The sequence below is a fragment of the Eriocheir sinensis genome, chromosome 14 (genome assembly GCF_024679095.1).
Source record: "Eriocheir sinensis breed Jianghai 21 chromosome 14, ASM2467909v1, whole genome shotgun sequence".
NCBI lineage: Eukaryota > Metazoa > Arthropoda > Malacostraca > Decapoda > Varunidae > Eriocheir > Eriocheir sinensis.
In genome coordinates this window covers 945280-970199 of record NC_066522.1, presented here as the reverse complement: position 1 = coordinate 970199, position 24920 = coordinate 945280, and the positions used below count along the sequence as shown (strand labels likewise).

Here is a 24920-nt window from a genome sequence, read left to right as displayed (position 1 = left end):
GTCTGATCATACTCGAACAATTTGTAGCCTTTCAGATACCCATATTTCATCTCATTCAGGTACATACAGTGACATCCGATGTCTATACATAAGGAATTTTGATGTGTTACATGTAAATCACATGGATACTATTCGAAATAGCCAAGCATCACATTCAACAGTTATTATTTACTATTTCATATTATTACGAATATTTATCTTTATATACATGCAGTAAATTATTAAGATACCCTTTATTTGCACTTACAGAGCCAGATGTCTTTTAATATACATGAAATGAGCTATCAATTAATTAATTGAAAAAATACATAAATCGTTCGAGCATGATGTGACTTTGTTGTTTGCAACAAGCTTGTCTTTTCGTGTGCTAGCTTGTATGTTAGATTATCGATGCAAACGACTGAGTTGTGTTTTGTATACATAAACATTCAAATATATTATTGAAAAATAAACTTGAATGTCTATCATAACAGGTTATTCACGAACTAGAATTGCGCAGGTCCACATTTATCAAAATGACCGCTTTGTTGGTGGACAGATGAAATGAAGCAGACTATAATCTGGACTACAGTCTCTGTGTGACCTGAATTTTTATGTAAATCTCTCTCTCTCTCTCTCTCTCTCTCTCTCTCTCACTCTCTCTCTATCTCTCTCTCTCTCGATTATATGTGCGAGTTTCTTATGTTATCCTAAACGCTTAGGTGTGACGAATAAAAAGTGTGTGTGTTTGTGTGTGTTTGTGTGTGTGTGTGTGTGTATGGAGGTGAGGAGAGAGAGAGAGAGAGAGAGAGAGAGAGAGAGAGAGAGAGAGAGAGAGTGTGTGTGTGAGGGCAACTACCAACTGAGAGGCGAACGACCGGGGCACCCTTGCTGCTCGTTCGCCATGAAGCCGTTGAGGAGCAGCGAACAACCTACCATACTCCTGCTGCCCGTTTGCCTGTAGCCGTTCGACGCCTCGGTCGACCGAACCACCTAGGCTTCTCAACCCGCTGTGGGAGGCGACTTGGTGGGCGGCCAGCGCCTTCACCTTCAGACAGAAGCTAAGCCTCGTACTGACTACTTGTTTCTGCCCTGGTTCCAGCTCTACTCTCATTCGTTTCTTTTCAGAACTATGGGCTTGTTTTGGGTGCCTTATCTCACTCCTCTCCACGCATCGGACTCCCATTACTGCCGTGACCCTGACGCACCTTCTCCTGCGCCTCCCTCGTCTACCACGTCTACACCACTTCAAGGACGAAGCTGTGCTGCCTCGTTACTGCCACTCTGAGGACGGGACGCCATGAGAGGAAGAAGCCGTGCAAAGGATCATTGTTGAGTCCGGCGTGCTGAAGCCTTCGTCTTGTTGACTTCAGTGTTTGTGAGGCTGTTGTGGGTTTCTTTAATTTATTTGAAGTAAATTGGTGTCTAACTATTTACCTTGTTTATTGTTATCCTCTAGAACCTTGAGTTCCAGGATTGGGTCAACTGCTAATCGGAAGGGTTGGCTTGTGAAGTCTGTAACGGGGTTGTCGGGGGGCGTTTAAAGGGCGTTGATTAAGACTTCAGCTTCCTTAAGGCGAATTATATTGGTAGCCTTTATGTACAAGAAGCGTCGGAGCGAGAGCGACTGTCGTTGTGTGTCAGTCGGACACTCTTGAAGGAGTGCCGAATTACAGGTTGGAAAATAATTGTTACAGTTGGTCACGTACGTCAAAGTGACCTGCGCACCATCGGAGTGGGAGGTATACAAAACTCCGACGGTAAACACTGACGGACGACATTCCTATAAGGTGGCGTGATCTATCTGTCGTGGCTTCTTTCCATTGACAATTGTATGCCTAATTCGTAGTGATATTAAATAATACATTGATATCTTACTATAACACTACTCGGTCACCTGCCAGTGATCGCGACCTCGCGATATACAAAAATAAGAACGTAAGGAGTCTGCAAGAGGCCGGTTGGCCTATACAAGGCAGCTCCTGTACACTCAACTCCACCTTACCTCACCATCCATGGCTTTATCTAACCTCTTCTTGAATGTATCTATGGTCAAGCAGACTGCCTATGGCACAATTACATTAAAACACTGGCTATGTAAGAACATATGTGAGCCAGTAAGAACATATGTGGAGTTATAATATAAATAGTGAGAGGTAAACCACAACGTGTGACATGAAACATAAATCTCTCAAGATAAATACAAGGACACATGTATAAGAAGCTATCAACTGGCATAGTTACAGATAATGAAACGTTGATCTAGCTCCTAAAAAAAAAAAAAATAGTGAAACAGTACAATGTTAAGTATAGGAGCAGCCAGGTTTCTGTCCCCTGACTTGTCTGAGAAAAGGAAAAACTACCTTGCCAGTGGCCTCCCTGCATCCAGTCGCCGTGTCTGCACAACCAAATAATCGTGCAGGACAGAGTGGCTCCTAATAAGGTAGCACATGACAACGAGACTGACGAATATTGGTACAAAAAATCCAGGGTACAGGTAGGGGAGATGCAAATAATCATGCAGCGTTTCCTCCAGGGTTTCCGCAAACTCTGTTTTGTTTGCGAAAGACAATGAATTAAGGGAATTAGTCACATACGAGATGCTGGAGAAGTGAATGTCATCGAGAGACCGTAGAGGAAACACTCGATGGGAAATATTGGCCGTGAAAACCAGACGGATCCGGGACGGGTACGTTGCTATGTTAGTGGAGCGGATATAGCATGCTTCCGCTATGGCATCGTGACCAGTAACCCGTTGATAAGTGGTACCCTCCGGGCAGATGACCGATACATAGAATGACTGAGGGAAATAAAAATAATGCAGACCCTGAAAGTTCTTATGGAAAACAGGCGTTGGTGTTAGCTGCTTGTAAGGGCACAGGGAAAGAGCGTCAGACGCGTTCACGCGGGTGAGGGCGATCTCGCATACCCCTCCCCGAACTGGTAGGAAGGCAAAGAGAGACGCAGAGCAGTAGAATCGCCCGAAGACCGTCTCCTTGCAGTATTGCAAGAGTGAGTAGCTACCCGTTGAATACAGAGCGAAATCCTTCGCGATTAGAACAAGAGACGGGGACGTGTCCAGGGCTAACACACTGTCCTTTGCTGAAAAAGGGAACGGGACAATTTCGTGTGCCTCAAACACGTCCGCCGTCTGAAATGGAACATGAATGCTTATGGCATCGGGGGTGAGGCTGGACTCAATCAAGGGGTAAAAATATTGACTCATGTCTGGGGTGAATAAAGGTGTTAGGCTATAATTTTGATACCCGATATGGACAGTCGTTCTCAAATCGTGTAGAGGGAACAAGGCAGGTGTGACTCTACCGTGCGCTGCATCAACCATGTTGCTAATAACCTGCTGATTTGCCGTTGCGACGGAGTTAATGACGTATTCCAATACATGCAAGGCCTGATCTAGGAGGAGAAACTGATTCACCTGGTCGATCTGTTTGACAACTATGTTGATAACCTCTACCATCTTATTTGTCTGCTCTAGCAGTTCCTCAATGTTAGTATGCAATCGCGCAAGTTTTCTACAATTGGCGTTGATCACCCTGCGATTTCGGGCAGCAAAGGAAAGTACATGAGCGTAGTGGTCCCGCAAACCGCGAACGTCCTCGTCGGTAGCCGTACCGAAAAGGAACTTTGAGGCGGACCCAACGATGTTGAGCAACCCCCTCTTTACCCGAGAGTGAACTGAGTGAAAACTATAATCCATGTCTACCTCATCAACTTTTCCCCGTAAGAACAGAATCCTATCCTCCAGTAGTTGAAAAAGAGTCAGAGAGTTGGTACTAGAAGGTGCCTTTGATTCCCTAGTCATGGTAGCCCGTATGGCGTCTGCCATGCCGAGTAGTTTTTTTGAGACTATCCTGATTGTGTCAGTTGTGTTGGTCAAGGAAGTATATGGATATTTTACGAGGAGCACATCTTCTATGAGGAAGACCTCTCCTATGTGTGCCGTGAGGGCACCAGGCTTCAGGTGGATGGGCGTTGTTGCAAGCAGGGAGCCGAGGGACAACAAGATGATCAGAAAACGCAACATCATGATCTGAAAGTGGTGGGAATGAAGTATTTAAACCCGTGGTCTCAAGTTATAGCTATGGGTGTTGGGATTATCTTGTTGAACATTTGACTCTGAGGGGGAATTACCAATATCAAGGTCCAAAGGTGAGGGAATTACTTTCAGACGATCACTGTGAACTTCTAGACTGACTCCACTATTCGACCCGAGAACCTCGAACCGATTTCCCCTGACATTCCGAACAACTCGGTAAGGACCCACAAATTTAGCCCCCAGTTTCGAACTCCTTTTCGCTTGCTTAATCATGACTGTGTCACCCTCTTTTAAATTCACCGGGACATCATTTCAACCTTCGTAGCTTTTAACGTACACCTAACTTCTGAGTGTATCTTGGAAAACATATGCATCTGCTGTTGTGCGTACCTATCAATGTTGTAGAGAGGTTGTTGTGGGATTGTTAGGAAGTCGTACGGAAGACGTTTCTCCACCCCATATAAGATGTAGTAGGGAGACTTCCCCGTAGAGCTGTTTACCGACGTATTTATGGAAGCGGCTATATGCGATAGCCAATACTCCCAGTTATCGTGGAGATCGTTCACGATAGGCTTGAGGACCTGTAAGATTTTCCTGTTAGCCCTCTCCGCCAACCCATTAGCAGCTGGATGGTAAGCAGTGATGAAGGATTGCGTGATGTTAAACTGAGCGCATATTTCGCTCAATACTGAGTTCCTAAACTCGGTGCCATTGTCACTCAAAAGAATTCGAGGAGACGAATGTGGACACAACACGTGAGTCACGAGGGCATGGGCCACGCGTGTGGCTGTCTTGTCCTTGAGAGGCGCTAGAACTAGAAACCTAGAGAACTGGTCGACGCACACCAATAAGTAGCGCGAACCATGTTGGCTCTGGGGGAACTGTAATAAGTCTATATTAACAACATCCCATGGCGCCTCTGGTACTGGGTATTGCAACATAGGTGCTGGCCCTTTGACGGACCCCTTGTGCTCAGCACAAACGACGCAATGTGCGACATGTTTTTCTACATCAACCCGTAATGTGGGCCAGTAGAATTTTTGTCTGGTGACAGATAGCGTCTTGTCTCTTCCTGGGTGACCCGCAATGGGTGTGTTATGGACCAGCTTAAGCGTCACGGGGACGTATTTGTCTGGGATGACCAGTTGGTCTATAGGTACCGGTTTGGTTGGCCATGACCTACAAAGGAGGTTGTCCTCTGATAGGAAGAATTGTGAAAACGGAACTGGCAATTCAGGAAGGTTTGATTCGTCTCCCGACTTGAGGGCGTAAATTAACCTCTTCCACACAGGGTGGTCTCGCTGAGCAGTGTGTAGCTCAGGTGAAGTGAAGTTGTGGATGACCTCTGGGGTGGTAATCGCGCCTATCGGAATATTCCGAGATAAGGCATCTGCGACCACATTTGTTTTCCCGGTGATATATTTTATCTCCGGATTGTATGCTTGGATCATTAAGAACCATCTTGCCAGACGACCGTGTAGGTTTTTTCCCTTGAAAAGATCAGTTATGGCCGCGTGGTCCGTATACACCACAATTATGTACCCCATCACTATGTCACGAAAATGCTTCAGAGCCCACACAATGGCAAGAGCCTCTAGGTGGGTAACAGAATAGTTCTTTTCCGGAGCTGTAAGGACTCGACTGGCGAACGCTATCACATGCTTTTTGCCGGACTTATCTGTTTGCATCAGAGCGGCTCCTAGTCCACTAGCCGAAGCGTCGGTACAAAGCTGAAAGGGGTCCTTGAAATCCGGAAAGACAAGGACCGGAGCCTGTGTAAGCGCTTTCTTTAAATCCTCAAAGCTCGTTTGTTGAGCTGGGAGCCACTGAAATGGTACGTCTTTCTTTAATAGATGGGTCAGGGGACTCGCGCGTGCTGCGAAGTTCTTTATGAAAGGCCTGTAATAACCTGCGACACCCAAGAAAGACCGTACCTTGTCCGCAGACGTTGGCTGAGGGAACTCGGCAATAGCCTTTATTTTATCGTCCACTGTGTGGATGCCAAATTCGTCCACGACATGCCCCAAGAACTTGATCCGAGGGTTTAAAAATTCACATTTGGTGATTTTGAGCTTTCATCCGACCTCTTGAAGTCTGTGTATGACTGCTTTTAGTGTATCCATGTGTGCATGCACGTCTTTACTTGCTATGATGATGTCGTCTAAATACACATAGACAGAGTTGCCCAGCAAGTCACCAAAAATACTGTTCATTGTCCTTTGGAAGGTCAAGGGAGCTCCTTTGAGCCCGAACGGCATCCTCGTCCACTCATAGTGGCCATGAGGCGAGCTGAAAACCGTTATTTCACGTGACTCGGGGGCCATGGGCAGTTGCCAGTAGCCACTGACCAGATCAAGACTCGTAAAGACTTTATTTCCTCTACCGAGACACATCAGAAGATCTCTAAGAACGGGAAGCGGAAAATGATCATCCACGGTCGCGGTGTTCACACGCCGGAAATCAATCACAGGACGATAATAACCGTCTTTCTTTGGAACCAGAAACAAGGGTGAATTCCACGGGGAATTCGATTCTTTGATGACACCTTGTTCTAACATTTCAGAGATAAGTTGTTGCACCACCTCCCTCTGACTGTGGGGGAGCTTGTACGCATTGATATATACAGGATTTGTATTGGGTTTTAACTTAATGTGGTGTTCAGCACACTGCGTAACTCCAAGCGGCTCGCCTGGTAGAGCAAGCGCCCCCCGATAGTGTTCCAGACGCTGGACTAAGGTTGGCTTAATTTCGGAATAGTGTGCAACTTTTAGGAATGCCTCTAAATTAGCTGTGTCTTGTTCGGGAGAAGCCTGACATGCCGAGGATATGCCTGAGACTTGGGCTGAAGGGTATTCAGCTGGTTCCGGGGCGACATTTCTCCCATACACTAGACACTGGCATAATCTAACACCGTGTTTTAAGGATACAGGGGATCCAGACGTGTTTATAACCAATGCCTCTGCAAAACCTCCCTCCTTGACTGTCGCAAGAGTTACCTCCACCGTCACGCGATGTATGTGAGGAGCTCCGTCGATACACACATCACTGCCCGTCGGAGGGGCGTTAGGCAAACGGATTTTAACAAGTTTTGCAGCACGATTCGGAACTATATGATGACCTTCTACGACTGCCGTTACTGTCCGCCACAAGTCTGCAATGTTTGCGTGTGGGTTGGCCGTAAGAGGTGACACTTGGGCGGTGGCAGTCCCTCTGAGGGTGGGATTACAGGTGACAGAGGCGATGGATTTACCATCCCCTGTATGCGTCGGCCTTGATACACGATCGCGTTGCTTTCAGGGTTTATGGTTATGTGCAGGTCTTTCATGGCGTTTAATCCTAAGATCCCATCCACAGGTAAGGCAAACCTGCTAGAGACATAAAATAAATCTCGAAAAGGACATACATTTTCATGTAAGCTGACTGTTAGTGGTACTCGCCCAAGGATTCCCAAAATGGTGCCCGTCACGCCTACCACATTCAGGTCGTTCTCTTGGAGCGGCCAATTTTCCCCACTCGCCTGTCGTGTCAGTGACCTGTAAGCGGAGTCGAAGATGCCATTGACTGTGGCACCTGTGTCAACCGCTAAGGTGAGTGAAATTTTGCCCACCTTGCAAGGGAGGGCAATTATGTTTGTCCGTCCCAAGGCGGCAATGACGGAGTCAAGTTGCTCCCAATTAGTATTTTCCTTAACGGACACTTGGATGTAAGCCTCGGGGCTGTCACGAAGTCATGTCTTTGTATTCTGAGAAGAGGAGTGTGGTTTACTGTCCGCTGAGGACTTGTACTTCTGTTCCTCCTTGGCCTTTTGTATTGCAGAACAACTGTCTGAATCATGAAAACAATTCCCGTGGATAAGGCAAAAGGCAGCCTTCCGCTGATGGTTTGGCCTAGGGGTCCTATGTGATGAATGATGCCCGCCCCTGTAACCTCCTGACCTCCTATCTGAGCCCTGTCTTGAATGTGTTGATTCCCTACGTTTCGCGAAACAAGAATGTTCAGAATGTCCTGATTGTTTGCAAAAACTACAGGTGAGAGATGCCTTACTTTGTGCTTGCAATGCTGCGGCCGTTGCGAGGGGTTGATGGTGAGGGTGTTCCTGAACCTTGACTTCTAACTCTGAGACGAAGTCAACCAACTTCCCGCTCGGTTTGAAGGCCAAAGGAAGGGCAGAACGGCGGTTCTTCTCTGAAATATGAAATAAGTAAAAAAACAACTCGAAAGCTGTCTTCACCTGGTGCTTTTGCATACAGCCCCCTGGAAGCCAGAACGCGTCTTCTAGGCTCTTGACACAGTCAACCGCCAGCTGATTTGCCTCAATCATGGCGTCCCAAATCGGCTTTGTTGAGGAATTTTTTTGGAGGGACTCAACCGTGTGTGCCATCTGTCTAACGATGCTTGGTTTACTCCCGCCCCCGAAGATTTTTATGAAATTCCTTTTAAAAACCTCATAGTTTACACCAATGTCCCCCGAAGCGAACGCTGAGGACTGCATCAAATTCAGTGCCCGAGAGCCTGGAAGTAACCGTGACCGAATGAAAGCGATTTTATCATGATCTTCCGTAATGGAGGAATTTACGATGGCAGATTCACACAAATCTAGGAACTGTCTCGCCGAAAAGTCGGTCTCGCCTCCCGAGAATTGTCGAATACTGGCGTGAGTTGGAATGACCCGAATCGGGGGCGGGGGGAAGTGGGGTGGGGCCCCGGGAGGAGGGGGGGAGGTGGATCGTCAGGCATTTTGATCGGCTGAGTGGGGGTTAAGTATTCAGACGAACCCGGAGGTGAAGGGGCGCTATCCCTTGGGAGGGAAGAGTACGTAGCCCCCGATCGCAAATTTACCACATTTAAATCACCGGTGTCTGCACCTTGCTCCAATTCCTCCTCACTTGAAGGACGAGCCAACTGTTTAAAGGTGTCGCCGAGTTTAGCGAGAGTGTCTTTGTTCATACTATGGTGTAAATCATTTACAAAATAGGAGCATATGTTGATAGCTGTAAATATTAACCAATAAACGGAACGTGTATGAATTAATAGTTTGCGCCGAAACCCTAAAAAGGCAAGAAAGAATGGCTAGCAAGGTGCCTGTTAGATGTAATAGAAGTTAAGGTTATAATGGAATGCCATAATGATATGGGTATATGAAAGAATAACTATAAACACTGTGGTATTTTAAGTGAGTATACCATTAAAGCTCACGTTTTCTCTCGAGCGGCGAAAAGAAAACGGAGGCAGGGCACACTGATGAAGATTAACTTTGATCAGGGAACTCACACTATACTCAATATACTCGCTAGCAAACAATAAGAAAGAATCAATATCGTATGCGAATGAACGTTACTCTCACAATTATGACTGATTAAGTGTTAGGAACACAAAAATAAAAAAAATCGTGCCTTTGCACGGAACAATAATGAAATAAGCCGAGTCGGCATATTTTGACAAGAAGGGAATATCCACAAATACCAAGATTAATCAGCTGATGTAGTGGAGAGGGCGACGGTTTGTGATGCCCTGGGGTACGTGCAGTCGTTGTATGCGCGTCAGGAAACCTTGGCCGCGGCCACAGCGGCGGTGTGAGGTGAGGGATGGGCGGACATCGGAGGACTCGTAATGGCGGTTGAAAACTGCTGACCCAGCGAATTGAGCGGCAGCGGCTAGGTGCCGGTACACTGCCGCCAGACGTATGATGGCCGCGGCGTTCTTGTTATATTAAGAGATGGGCCGCGGTGGCAGATAAGACGACTTGGGTGTGTAACCTCTTGAGAAGACGCCTTGCAGGAAACGGTAGTGGTAACAGCTTGCAGTCACCGGGAGATGTCCGCGGGTACCCTTGCTGACTGTTTGCCGGAAGAGGTTTGGGCCGATGCTCCCGGCAGCGGCGGTACTTCCGCCAGCTGTGGAGCGAGGGGCATGTGGGGTGTTCCAAGGTCAGCGGGGCGTGCCTCCTCGTTGCTGGTGTGAATACTTCTGCCGTATCGTGGAGTGGCTTGCAGTGCTCGTAGCAGTGCTGGATTGAAGCAGGGGAGCGGCTTATAGATTGTGGCCCTCGCTTTCGGCTGCGTAGACCTGTGGGTGTGCTCGGGGCTTGTAGGCTGGACGCCTGTAGAGTTGCTTGTAGCCGGCGCCTGGTGAGGTGCTCGTAGCTGGCGCCTGGTGAGTTGCCGCGGACGGCTGGTGCGTTGCCGCGGACGGCAGGACTGTGACTCCTTCCTTCCTTTTTACGCCTGTCCCCGGAGTTTGTTGGTGAGTTCTCTTGGCTTGGAGGAGAACGAGGTAGCGAAGGCACAGGCGCGGGGGGACCGCTGCCAACCGAATGTAACGGGCTTGTCGGGGGGCGTTTAAAGGGCGTTGATTAAGACTTCAGCTTCCTTAAGGCGAATTCTATTCGTAGTCTTTATGTACAAGAAGCGTCGGAGCGAGAGCGACTGTCGTTGTGTGTCAGTCGGACTCTCGTGAAGGAGTGCCGAGTTACAGGTTGGAAAATAATTGTTACAAGTGGTCACGTACGTCAAGGTGACCTCTGCGCACTATCGGAGTGCGAAGTATACAAAACTGATATAGTAAACACTGACGGACGACATTCCTATAAGGTGGCGTGATCTATCTGTCGTGGGTTTTTTCCATTGACAATTGTATGCCTAATTCGTGGTGATATTAAATAATAATAATAGATTAATATCCTACTATAACAAGTCGCCTTTGCGCGCCACTTGCTGTCTGCGGCCCGAAAGTAAGTGTTAATCCTTCACCGTTCTTTTGTGGCTGATGTATGCCCACGGTGGGATTTGTTGGTGCTGCCACAGCACTTTTTCAACCCTTGTGCTGACCTTGTTACTCAATCACTCTTTGAGTATTGGGTGTTACTACGACTCATACCTTTTTGCAGGGTTTGGCTTATCTTTCTTCGTTGTTTTCCCTATTGTGTTTTGGGTTCTTCCTGTTTGTTTGGGTTCTTTGTTGAATATTCTTGGTCTTTTTCTTTGTTGGATTTTTCTTTGTCTGGTCTTGTTGTATTATTTGGTATTTTTCTTTATTGGGGTTTTACTGGTCTTATTGTCTTTGTTGGGTTTATTTTTGCTTTGTGGTCCATACTAATAATGTCCAGTTTTGATGTATTTAAGGCTCAGGCTGAAGCCTTGGGTCTTAAGGGTGAGGATCTCGGCCGCTACGTTGTCCAACAACAAGCAATCGAGAGGGACGAACGAGCTGCCGAGAGAGAGGAAAAGCGTCTCCTAGCTGAGAGCGAAGAGAAGCGCCTCCTGGCCGAGAGGGAGAAAGAAGAGCGGGCTGCCGAGAGGGAGAAAGAAGAGCGGGCTGCAGAGAGAGAAGAAAAGCGTCTCCTTGCCGAGAGAGTTCTAACTCGCCAAGATGCAAGTAGAAAAATAAATAGAGCTCGCCCGTGTCGTCGCCCAGGGGAAATCGGCTCCTCCCTCCTGCGAGAACGTGCGGGGACCAAAATTGCCCACCTACCAAAAAGGAGAAAACATCAACAACTACCTCGTCCGCTTTGAAATGGTGGCTGAACTTCTGCGGATCGACAAGGACAGCTACGCCGCAAGGTTGGGTTGTCTCCTCACGGGTAAGGCCACTGAACTGTATACTTCTCTGTCAGCTGACATAACCGAAGATTACGCTCTCTTGAAGAAAGCTCTCCTCACTGGGTTCAGTAAGACGGCGGACAACTACCGTCAAGACTTCCGTCACGCCAGGATTAGAGTTGGGGAAAACTACCAGCAGTTCTCCATCCACCTGACTCGGTTGTTCCAGGCGTGGTTGGAGGCCTCTGACGTCCTCTGCACTTTCGAAGGGCCCCGGGAGTTTATGCTCCTGGACCAATTTCTAACTAATCCTACCCCAGACTTGAAGATCTTCATCAAGGAGCTCTGGCCGAAAGATCTTCCCGACGCAGTGAGACTTGCAGACGACTGGTCGTCTGCCCGCAAGGCCTACCCGTAAGCTTCCTCTAAGGCTGTTTCGCCCACGAAATCTTCAGAGCCCTCTCAAGGAGCCTCCGCCAAGACCTCTGCCCAACCCAGCACAGCAACCGTGAGGTGTCACCAATGCGGGGAGGAAGGCCATCTACGTCCGCGCTGCCCAAAGAATCCCTGCGCCTTCAAAGATGTCGAATCTGCTACCCCATCACATAAGGTAGGCTTTTGCCCTAGTGACAAAAGTGTCCCGAAATTTTCCGTTTCGGGCACTGTTAACGGGTCTTGGAGCTTCAACATCATCAGGAATACTGTCTGTTCCTGTGTAATCGTCTCTGAAGATTTACTACCTGATGTAGATGTTGAGAGTTGTCCGAAGGCCTCACTTGCTGATTACCTAGGACGAGTGGACAAGTTTCCTGAGGTGAGGTGCCACTTACGCTGTCCCTACTTCACCGGTTGGACTGAGGTGGTACGAGCCCCTATCAAGTTTGTTGGGGTCCTCATCGGAAACGTCCCTCGAGTAAGGGATCCCCATGACCCTGACTCTTCTCAATTTTCATCTGATTCTTCCAGTGCCTCCTCATCTTCAAAGCTGCAGCGAGGGACTTCTGCTCCTCGTGTTCCGACGTCCCCTGCAGCCATCCGGGTACACGCAGCTACCACCCGTGCTGGTAAGTTGAAGAGGCTTCATCCGCTTGCCCTTCCGGAACCTCTACCTCTTTCAGTAACCCCTCAAGACTTTTCCCAGGTTCAAGCCTCGTGTGCTTCCTTAACAGCGATACGTCAGAAAGCAGCTTCTGGACAATTCGACAGAGCCAGGAACGGGTCATCAAATACCTGTATCCTCCACGGGCTTCTCTACAAGATGCGCCTTACCTCCAAGCTTTCCAACAAGGTAGGGCAACATTGCCTAGTTGTGCCAAGTGTTTCCCGTCAGATAATTTTCTCCGGGGCCCATGAGAGTCCCTTGGCCGGACATTTCTCTCGTCATAAGATGGAGATGAAAATCTTTGAACATTTCTTCTGGCCAGGTATAGGAGCATACATCCGTGCTTATTGTCGTTTCTGTGATAAGTGCCAACGGATGTCGGGGAGAGGTCGCGTACGTCCTGTTTCCCTCCAACCCTTACCTGTCGTTAAAGAACCACTTCCCCGAGTCACCATTGACCTCGTTGGACCCTTGTCTCCACCAGCTACGGAAGGACCTCTTGTCAGCCCCGTTTCCGTAGTGGAGGAGCCATCACCTGACGCAGCTCCACTGAACTTCCCATCGATGAACCACTTATGGATTACCGGGATGTACTCTCCACCCCGTCTAGCTGTACGTCAGCGATTCAGCAGGACATCGTCCGGATGTTGAGATGGCCTACAGATACCGGGTCGTCCATATGGCAGGGAAGAATAATGTGGGGCCAGATTTATTTAGCAGACTTCCTGCGTAAGTCACTCCCCCTGTGTCTCCTCGCCAGTTTCCCCCCTGTTTTAGTTTATTGGCTTATGTTCTTTTTATTTTCCATTTGGTAGTTGTTTGTTGAATCTACCTGGAGTAGATTCTTGTATGGGGGCCTGTGTGAGGGCAACTACCAACTGAGTGGCGAACTGCCGGGGCACTCTTGCTGCTCGTTCGCCATGAAGCCGTTCAACTACCGAGGCGCAGCGAACAACCTGCTACACTTCTGCTGCCCTTTTGCCTGTAGCCGTTCGACGCCTCGGTCGACCGAACCACCGAGGCTTTTCAACCCGCTGTGGGAGGCGACTTGGTGGGCGGCCAGCGTCTTCATCTTCAGACAGCAGCTGGGCCTCGCTCTGAACACTTGATTCTGCTCCGGCTCCGGCTCCAGCTCTGCTCTCACTCGGGTTTCCTCAGAACTGTGGGCTGGTTCTGGGTGCCTCACCTCGCTCCTCTCCGTGCATTGAACTCCCGTTACTGCCGTGACCCTGACGCCCCTTCTCCTCCTGCGCCTCCCTCGTCTACCACGTCTACACCACTTCAAGGACGAAGCTGTGCTGCCTTGTCACTTCCACTCCAAGGACTGGACGCGAGAAGAGGAAGAAGCCGTGCAAAGGATCATTGCTGAGTCCGGCGTGCTGAAGCCTTCGTGTTGGAGACTTTAGTGTTTGTGAGGCTGTTGTGTCTAACCATTTATCATTTACCTTGACCCGGTTCCACGCAACGGCCCCCGCCTCTGAAGGCAACGTGGCGTCATGCGCTAGCCCGACGAGATTTTCGCGGAAAGTGACTAGAGCATTGCTGTAGTCGTGTGTTGCGGCTTGCAACACATCTCTTTAGTCCCTCTTTTTGGTCGAGATGGGTGGCCTTTCATGACTCAGAGAGGTCAATCGGTTAGCCTGCGTGACCATGAGTCAAGCGGCCACCACTCTGTCAGGTGGTGACCGTGAATACTCTCCTGCTGCCCCTCGGTCTGTTGGGCTTTTAGGTCCAACGATCAGCCTTCCCTTGTTGGGGTTCGTGGTGGTTGGGTGTGTAGGTGAGCAAACTCCCCAAAATAAATAAAGGCCTCGCAATGCAATTTCTTAGACTGTGCACGACAAGGCCGTAGGCAACTTTTTTTTTTTAACACTCTGATAGGCGTGAGAAGCACTGGGAAAGTATACGTAATCATTTTCTGCAGTTATTATAGCTGTTTCATCTTTGACTCTGCTTTTCACGATAGAAATGTTTATATATTTTTTACAGAATGCTGAGTTACATCATTACGCTTGCCAGATACAGTTATTTTTGGCACAGGTTCCAGGGGAAGGCGGTTACCACTAGCAATACCTAGCATGTCATTATACACCAGCAACTTCTTAAAGGCAGTATCCTCCCACATGCCTTACTTTCCTCAAAAAAACAACTCAATGTGACCTTGACTTAACTTATACGTCATTAAAAACCTAAGTGCAAACCATGTGCAAATGAATTTTCATGTAGCATCTAAAAACTTCGTAAACAAAAAAGAAATCCAAGAAAGCCTGTTTTTCGATTTGACATAAAAATGTTATACACTAGAAAGTAAAGTATACGTACGAAAATTAAAATACTAAAATGATTAAGTTACATTGAGATAGGGAGCAAAAGTGTGTGAGTGTGTATGCTACTGGCCAGTGAAGTGATTTAGTTTGTATATATTGGCGACTCCTTATTCTAGCTCTGTCCTGCAACATGGCAGTGACCCGTTTCTCAATGTAGTGACATCTCACCCGGAAATATTTTTCGGCAATTGCCTTAGTTAATAAGTGTGATTTACATGGTGCTCTGTGTCCTGCATATGATCCCTAAGCTTAGATAATATGTTTTTCTGACATAAGTCTGTAAGATTGCACTTGCCACGTTATCGAAATCCACTCTTCCCAGCGTATAATGTGGAGCTTTGTGCTGGCCATAATTTATCTAAAAAGTTTTTTACTTGTTTCACATATATCTGTTACGTCGTCTGTATAGGATATATTGACCTTCTTTTGCTTTTAAGAGTGATAAGGAGTGGATGGAGGAGGCAGTGGCGTCTCTGAAGATTAGTGTCAGTAGAGGCCTCGCTATGAAAAGATTTTCCAAGATTGCGCACGACGAAACCGGCAATGATGGCAACTGCATGCATCATACTACATGAGTTACTTTCCCAAAAAACAGTCTTGCTGTGCAACCATACGCAGCGCAGCAGACAGGGATCTTTCTTCATTTTTTTCTTTACACACTTTGACACGTTCATCCAGCAGGCTCATGATATGCTGAATGAATAAATGAATCAATGAATGAAGAGAGCATCCAGGGTTAGTGTATGGTCAGATCAGGGCTGGGCAAGGGAGCGGCGGTTATCACCTGTTTTCTGCCAGTCCTTAATGGCCGCCGGCCGCTCCTCGGTCTCTCCTCCCATCCTACCTCCATGGTTAGTACTCATCGGAGGATCCTCCACACTGTAGGGTTTTCCGGAAATGTTGAGTCCTTTGGGGCCGATCATAGACTTGTTATAAAACTGAGGATACGTATCAAGTCCCAATAATTTTCAAGATGGAACCCACCCTGGTTCCATCTTGAGAATTATTGGATTGCAGATGAAGGTTGTTGATCCACCAACAGACGAAACTCAACCCTTTCTTGCGGAACCCTGGCGGGTTCCATCTTGAGAAACTGAGGGACCAGGCGTGTGCTCAGGAGTATGCAATGACCGTCTCAAATCAGTTTGAAGTGCTTGGTACTTTGGAAGATCCTGGAGAGTTGTGGGATACCTTTAAACGTGAACCTCTTAAAGTTGTCGAGGAGTGCAGTGAAGAGCGCCTAAGATCTTGTAGTGGCGTTGTCTCGAGGAAGTCACTGGAGAATATGGAGGAGAGCCATGCTGCCAGACTGGCTTTGGACTCGGAGCGATACAGAACTCTTTCACGAAGGATTAGAACCCTTCTGAGGAGGGATGAGGAAAGATACGTCAGAGCAAGATCTAAAGAAAGGGAGGTCAACTCATGGTCGGCTCAAAACTCGTCCCACTCCGCGCATCCTCTCGAGGCTCCTCCCTTTGACCGCGTGATGTAGCACAGGGTATAAAAAAAAGCTGACTGAGCAGGCAACCCCTCCAGTCACATTCACACCGCGACAAGTGAAGGGACCTGGCCTGACCTAAGGCCTGACCTTGCTCTTCGCTCGCTCCTAATAATTGTGTGTGTGTGTGTGTGTGTGTGTGTGTGTGTGTGTGTGTGTGTGTGTGTGTGTGTGTGTGTGTGTGTGTGTGTGTCTGTGTTGGTATACGTGTGTGTGTGCATACTTGTGTGCATGTGTGTGTGTATACCTGTGTATATGTATGTGGCGGCGAGGGTGGGCTGGCGGGCAGGTGGGTGGGTCTCCAACCTCACTTGAGGAGCCGATTAGTGAGACATTCTGTCCACTTTTGAACTGGGGTGTGACTTAATTAGCTAGAAGGGGTTATCTGTCCAGGTGGGTGGATGTTAACCTTGGTTAAAGATCATCCCTCAGGTGGATGGGGCAAGTGTGGTGGGGTTTTGCTACATATGTGTGTGTATGTGTGTGTGTGTGTGTGTGTGTGTGTGTGTGTGTGTGTGTGTGTGTGTGTGTGTGTGTGTGTGTCTCTCTCTCTCTCTCTCTCTCTCTCTCTCTCTCTCTCTCTCTCTCTCTCTCTCTCTCTCTCTCTCTCTCTCTCTCTCTGTGCCCTGGTATACTTGTGTGTGTGTGTGTGTGTGTGTGTGTGTGTGTGTGTGTGTGTGTGTGTGTGTGTGTGTGTGTGTGTGTATCTCTGTGTGTATCTCTCTCTCTCTCTCTCTCTCTCTCTCTCTCTCTCTCTCTCTCTCTCTCTCTCTCTCTCTCTCTCTCTGTGCCCTGGTATACTTGTGTGTGTGTGTGTGTGTGTGTGTGTGTGTGTGTGAGAGAGAGAGAGAGAGAGAGAGAGAGAGAGAGAGAGAGAGAGAGAGAGAGAGAGAGAGTTTACCGAAGCGAGCGGGACAGAGGAACTAATGGGGTTGCCAGCTAGCTCAGGTTCCTTTATACCCGTGGAGGGAGAGCGAGAGAGCGAGAGGAGGCTCCTCCCTTTGACCGCCTAACGTCACCTAAGCTGCGTCTGAGTTGACCTCCCCCTTATTTAGACCTTGTGTCAGAGGTTTCGCAGAGAATGTCGAGGGTAGGCTAAATGCAAACGACCTTAGACCTGCCTTTCGACCTCTGAAGAAACTCCGCTCCAAATTCACATCTCAAATGAATACTCTCCGAACGGCTAATGGGCAGATAGTATCAGATGGCGAAGGGTACCAGGCTCGTTGGGCCGAGTACTTTGGACAGTTGTACACGGCAGAACACTAAAGCGGACAACTCCTTCCGGCAGACGGAGGTTGTTGATCCACCAACAGACGAAACTCAACCCTTTCTTGCGGAAGTGAGAGAAACTCTGAGGATGTTGAAGGGTGAAAATGCAGCTGGGATAATATGTAATATCAGCGCAGTGATGCTGAAAGCTGGGGGTGAAGCCATGATCCGTGGGTTGCATGTGGTGATGTCTGCCGTGTGGTAGTCCGGTGTCATCCCCCTTGACTGGAGAAGGGGTTTGGTTGCCCCTATCTGGAAAGGGAAAGGGTACCGACAGGACTGCATCAGTCATCGTGGAATTACATTGTTCATTGTATCGGGCAAGGGGGTCGCTCATCTGCTGCTGATGCGAATTCAGTGACATCTGCTAAAGTTTCAGTGACCTGAGCAGTCTGGGTTCAAGCGCGGCAAGTCAACAATTGGCCGGATCCTAGCACGTTGCGTCCTCGTGGAACGCCTGCGTGAGTTTCAACATGAGGGCTTTTAACTCAATGCATCACGAGGTACTCCTACGGATTCGTGGGATTCCTGCAAGGATTACTGACGTGAAGAATGGCCTTTACTCTGTGGCTCTCGTGAAGTGTGGGGGAGACGTTTTTAGCTTCTTCCCTGTTAAATCAGAAGTGAGGCAAGGGGGCGTCCTTGCTCCATTACTTTTCAACATTTTCAGGGACTGGGTATTAGGCAAAGTTGCTGATGAAAGTCGCTACGGAGCATCTGCTGGCGACAGCAAGGTCATTGATTTTGTTTTTGCTGATAGTGTGGTACTGGAGGTCCTGGTGATGACTCTCGAAGTGCTGCATGAGGAGGTGAAGCCTTTGGGACTGAAGGTCTCCTAGGCCAAAACTAAGGTCCAGTAGTTTGGAGACTTACTGGATGATGCAGTTCAGAGTGTCGATGCATGTGGTGAGTATGCTGAGGTCACCCAACACTTCACATACCTTTGTAGCGTAGTGCATAACACCGGTGGGTCATGGCAGGAAGTCACTCGGCGGTTTGGCTTGACCCACGGTGTTATGGACTCGCTCAGTGCGAGTTTATGGCGTTGTCAATATCAATGCAGGCAGATAAAGATTCGAGCCATTGAGTCGCTTGTGCTACCTGTCGCACTGTATGGCTGTGAGAAATGGATACTGAATAGTAACTTAGACAGGCAGGTCTGACTATGCCTTTGGTACTAAGTGACTTCGCAAGCTCATGGGGTATCGCTAGAGTGACTTCGTGGCGAAATAGCGACTAATCCGTGAAACATAATCGAAGCCTGTTACCAGCTTAGTCCGTGAACCCCAACTCCGGCTCGTATGGGTACTTGGCGCGCCTCCCGGATAACGGTACTACTCTCAGGGTCGATACCAGGGAGTAGTCAATCGGCACATACGGTGTAAGGATCTCGTTGGGTTTCTTGGCCAGCGAATATGTCGCGGTGGGAGTCTGGGAGATGATGGGGCGGAGTGACGTCTTAGCTACAGCACAAGAATGCGGCTTCACAACAACAGTCTTCATAAAAGATACCAACCAAAGGCCTCTGTTTAAGTGGTAACAGCGAGTGTCCGCGCCAGTATCTTCAATCAACTATCAACGCCTACATCAGACGAGCACTTTCTCACTGCTCAACATGGAACAACCTACGCAAAGAATTGGAACGGCTTACGCAGGTTCTCGTAAACAACGAATATGGAAACACAGACATCAGCACTGCCAAAAATTGTGCCGTAAATAGATGGTAACCAGCCAACAGACGACATACCGAAGGAAAGCACCATCAAACTCTAATACAAAAGCCGCATGTCCTGAGCATACAAGACAGAAGAACGAGCTATCAAGGAAATTGTCTATCGGAATGTCACACCCGCAGATCCAGAGAAGAAGTATGAAAACCTCACACCTACTCATCAGGAGCAACCACACGAAAACACCAGGACCTTTGCAGCAAAACCAAGTCATCTTTTTTTTTTATATGTTTTCGCCAATGGCGCCGGTAGACTTTGATGGAAGGGTCTGATGGTCGGCCCCAGCCCGTTCTGGAGCAGGAAAGTGTTTATAATGGCGCCATCTTACATTGGCTCATGATGCCCCCGAGCTCATCTTTGATCTTAGAATCTAGAGTCCGGGTTGACAGGTGGTCTTCTGGACAGCATATGGGTAGTCTTGGGCCACTCGGCGGTGACTGAAAAATCCCAGCTTGTGGCACCGGGCGAGGCGCGAACCTGCGTCGCCCTGGACGCGGAGCCGTCACGCTAGCTATATATATATATATATATATATATATATATATATATATATATATATATATATATATATATATATATATATATATATATATATATATATATATATATATATATATATATATATATATAAACATCTACGAGCACACATGCGTTATTGAGGGCTGTGGAGCTCAAAATTACATAGGAATTACAAGAACTACGCTGTCGAGGCACCTCACTTGCCACCTACAGAATGGAGCTATTAAAAAAAAAAAAAAAACTTCATCACCAAACGCAAGACCATCGTCACTCGCCGTAACCTGGAGGATAACACTAACATCATCGACAAAGAAAGAGACCCATGCTGTCTTCTTTACCTCGAGGCATTGCACATTGGGAAATCATTACCTGCAATAAACACACACGCACAAGATCTACAAGTTTTACCCACAATCAAAAGAAAAAAGGAGAATAAAACGTCACCAACTCAGCACCGCCGCCTCTCAGCCAATGAGGAATCAACGTTGCGCACTACCGATCACAAAACAATGCGCACTACCAACAAATCAATGTACAGCACCTTGTAGTTAGCAAGCGTGGAAAGTCGAGTGCAACGAGGCCGCGGGAGTGGGAGAAGGCATGCAGTTAGCAAGTTCAGAAGAGTAGTCTGCATGAAAATATCGATATAAGACAAAAAGAGAAGCAACATTGCGGCGGAATCTCTCTGTCTCTCTCTCTCTCTCACACACACACACACACACACACACACACACACACACACACACACACACTCAAACATTAATTTGACTGTGAGTCGATTCAGCGACCGTCGTCTCACATTCGCCTGGTTTCCCGACCAGACAGGAGTCCAGGACGAGTTCCTGTTTGATATATGTAAGAGCGTGGCTCTGCGAGTGCTGAGGGTTGTCATGTGCCAAATTTCTTAGCAAATTAAGTTTATAACAACTGATCATGGTATTTTCGAGTTTATGAGGGTTCATTCAATAAAGAAAAATGTATATTTAAGAAAAAATGAGAAAAAAATAGTATCTAAAACAAATTTTCAAGATCGGAATCAGTATTTTAAGATCAAGAGAAAAAAAAATCAGACAGTTCTTGTAATGCCAGTATTTAATTAAGGACGGAGAATAGAGATGTAGGGAGGAAAAAGTAGTTTTAAGTATTGTAAGTAATTATAAGTGCCGCCAGGAACCGTTACTGCCCGGAATGCCCCGCCGTCTCGCACCGAGGGGCCCATCCCCTATTCCCTTGGACACCCCCCTAGACCTCGCTAGACATTACGTGGCCCGAGTCAGACAAGTGCCTTCCCGCCAAAAGTTCTGAGTAGCGTCGGCCACCTCACCCTTGTCCCCCCCTCTCTCCAGTCACGTGTTTCCCGCCCTTCTCAAAGCTTCTTTCCTCCTCCCCTTCCGGCTGCGCGTGCATTGACAGAGATGCCATGCAACACCTTGCAAATTTACCTTCCCATAAGTATTTAACCCATTGTAGAATTTTTGGCCGCGTTATGTGTGGGTTCGACACATGCCTGTATTAAGTCACAAACGAAGGGGAAGAATACGCGGACTCACTCCCCTCCTTGGCGGGCAACACACACAAACACACTACCACCCAAACCACACCCACTCACTTCCGTTTTTTGGCTCCACCCCGCGTTCCCCCACCCCTATATAAGCCGGAAGGTCAAGTCACTCAGCCTCGTGACTCATCTTTTCCATTCTCCACGATCACAGGGTCGTTGGTACACTGGTCACCTGCCACTAACACACCCATACACACACACACTAACACTTATAATCCATCATTCCCCTCAAGATTGTGCAACGTTGACACCTCCTATAGCGAAGAGAGTCCGCGAGCGCCCATAGGACCGGCGGAAACACGGGAATCGAACTCTTACTCATCGCTATAGGCCGTGTCGTACGTTAGTTTCCCCATGAGATTATCATTGTTCTGGTCCATGTGAGTAATTAGGAGGAAACTGAAATATATCCACGTCTCGTGGTTGAGTGGCGTTTGTTTGTGTGAGTTCCTCGCAGTATCGTTTTCCCGGTATGGTTATTCATCCATAGGCTCTTGCATTTCTCATGAGTAAATCTTTTTTTTTTTTTTGTCTGACACCGTGACAGATAGCTATTGTTGTAAGTGAATTCTTGAAGGTATGAGCCCTCGCAGTAGTGTTTTTCTCTCATGTATAGTTCTTTATCCATGAGCTTCTGTATATCATGAAATCGGAGTGTTTACTCGGTGTCGTCTGCGGGTTGTGGGCGCTAATGTTCCTCGTGTACCCACCGTGAGTATTGTCCAGAAAAGGCTGTGGTGGTTCACCGACTCACCGCCTCCACACCTCTGACCTTCCACGCTAGCCCCTCTAGAGCTCCCGGAAAACCTTCCCTGGGTCCACCTTTTGAATTATTTAAGCTTTAAGGTTCCCTGCGAGCTAGAGGTGGCCTTCTTCGCCCTTAGATCGCCGGGTGGTGGCAGCCATTACCCCCAGGGTGAGTTTCTGACCCCCCGACTTTTCTCCAATCCCCTTTTTGCCCGTTCCCCCTTTGGTTTTCATGTATCACCTGGTGCCCCAATTTTCAGGGTACTACACTAGTGGCAGCGGTGGGATTTTAACCACTCGTAACACAGCTAGACGCACTCTCTCACGTCAAGTTAAACCAAAGATATGATTAAAGTTTCCCTAGTCGGTCACAGTCAAATTCCTCACTCATTATATGTACCAGAAATTGAGATTATAATATTCCGAGCTCCAGGCGGAAGAGTAGATTTATTCTTTCCGGACGAACGACTGAACGAAGTATTGGAGTGGGAACACGACCTATGTATCCTCTGGATTGGTAGTAATGATATCGAGGTAGATACAAACCCCAGTGTCCTCTGTAGTAACATTAAGGAAATGCATAACGCCATTGAGAGCGAGTGTGGAGGTGTAGTGCACGTGTGCCAAATCGAACCTCGTTTCTACGCGGGAGAGACCCCCATTACTTCCACTCGTTACCGAAGAGCGCAAGAGGCAGTCAACATACACCTAACACTGTGGACACCAAGAGAGATGTACAGCGGAGAGGCCTTCAGAGGGGAAGTCCAGCCCGACCCAGATGTCAACGTGGCCCGCGCGGGGAGGCGGCCGCCATGTGCCCCGCCGGACGCCGAGCGCGGGCTTGGATTCGTCCCGCCCCGCCCAGCGCCCGGGGGAGCCCACGTGGAGGCCCAGCGACCCGTCACCCGCCCTGCAAGTTTCTCCCGACGCCAAACGAAGATTCCCGTCGTCACGTGGCAAACCAGTTGTCCACGAGTAGTCTATTGTCATTTGTATAGTGTGTGAGTTTCTGAGTAGGTGAGGGTAGTGCTGAGGGTTGATGATTCTTATTTGTGACTGTGTGGAGTAGTTGTGTGAATATTTGGGAGCCACCCTTGGGACGTATCCTAGTGACGAGAGCGACAGGCGCAGCTAAGATTAGCGGCCAGGACATTTTCATGGGTTGAGGTTGTCTGGGGTATCCTGGGCCACTGGGTTTTCATGGGTCACAGGCGCAGCCTGGCCCAGTGGCCAGTCTCTTATTTGGATACTTTAATTCGAGGGTTTTGGACTTTTGGGATTCCCTCACTTACAGGCAGCACGCCCTGGGTGTGGCAGTCCGCTTCAGGACTTACTAGGCTCTGGTCATTTACCTTGGGAGAGGCGGGCAGCGAAAGGTAGTACGATTGTGGAGGGGTGAATCTGTCCTTTCATAACTGAGCCCCCACTTCGCTACCCTGTGGTACGTCAGTGATTGATTATTTGACATTGTATATATATATATATATATATATATATATATATATATATATATATATATATATATATATATATATATATATATATATATATATATATTTTTTTTTTTTTTGTGAAAAATGTTTAATCCCCGGAGGTTACCGGTGATTCGTGGCAAAAATCTATTCGCCGGGGGATAATCTCGTAAAATGGCAGATTTTTGTAGTAAAGGAAAATGTATCGGAGTCAAAAGTGTGCAATAGCGTTAAGTGTTAAGTGAGGCCCGCAGTGGCCGTTAGGGTTCAATGAGAGGACCAAACCCTTATCTCCCCTTCACCCCTAGTCTGTCACCACGCGCTCCCCTTCCCGCCCCGCGCCGGCCCGCCACGCTGAGTTCCCGCCACTTCATTGGCTCGGCGTCCCCTGCCTGATCTCCCGTCCCTTTTTCCTTGCTGCGCACGTCCCAGTGAGTGCTTATCGCGCCAGTGGTAGGGATGGGCAAGTACCGTTAATTTGAGTACCGGTAGTACCGGTACCGAAAACTCAGGTACCGTTAGTACCGGTACCGGTACTGGTACACGAAGGAGTTTTTTTTTTTATCTTAATGACTTCTGATGAAATTCCCAAATAAATTTCCTGTAAAGAAAACTCTCTCTCTCTCTCTCTCTCTCTCTCTCTCTCTCTCTCTCTCTCTCTCTCTCTCTCTCTCTCTCTCTCTCTCTCTCTCTTGTTTACCTGCAACAATAAACAATCAATCAATCAATCTCTCTCTCTCTCTCTCTCTCTCTCTCTCTCTCTCTCTCTCTCTCTCTCTCTCTCTCTCTGAATGAAGTGAATATTTATTTTTTCGATAAAAAATAGCATGTATAGTTATTATGGATGTACTCGATCATAGTCTAATAACAATAACAATATTTATTAGCAACCTAAAAAAGAAAAAGAATCGGACATGAAGAATTATCCAGTAACTCCAATAAATAAATAAAATAATAAAATAATGGAAACGGGAGCTGTGATGGAAACGAAAAGCAGGACAAAATGGGGGGAACTTGGGAGGTCAGCGAGGCAGTGACTCAGCACCGAGCACAACATTCAAGGCTTATCGTCTCCACGGGGCCTATGGCGACTGGCGAGGCCGCGCTCCGCCGAGCGT

The 24920-nt window shown here is 47.9% G+C and overlaps 1 protein-coding gene across 1 annotated transcript; it reads right to left on the bottom strand.

Moving 5' to 3' along the window:
* Window positions 1–873: 873 nt before the first annotated feature.
* LOC126998327 (uncharacterized) lies at window positions 874–10194 on the bottom strand. Its single transcript, XM_050859813.1, has 2 exons — window positions 8081–10194; window positions 874–4030 (listed from the first exon to the last, which is right to left on the bottom strand). The coding sequence occupies exon 2, from the start codon at window positions 4025–4027 to the stop codon at window positions 2339–2341; it is 1689 nt and encodes a 562-aa protein (XP_050715770.1). The 5' UTR covers window positions 4028–4030; window positions 8081–10194; the 3' UTR covers window positions 874–2338.
* Between the last annotated feature and the right edge of the window lie 14726 nt (window positions 10195–24920).

Bases quoted from the DNA above. Each gene is read 5' to 3' on its own strand.
- LOC126998327 (XM_050859813.1), bottom strand. From the start codon at position 4,027: ATGATGTTGCGTTTTCTGATCATCTTGTTGTCCCTCGGCTCCCTGCTT.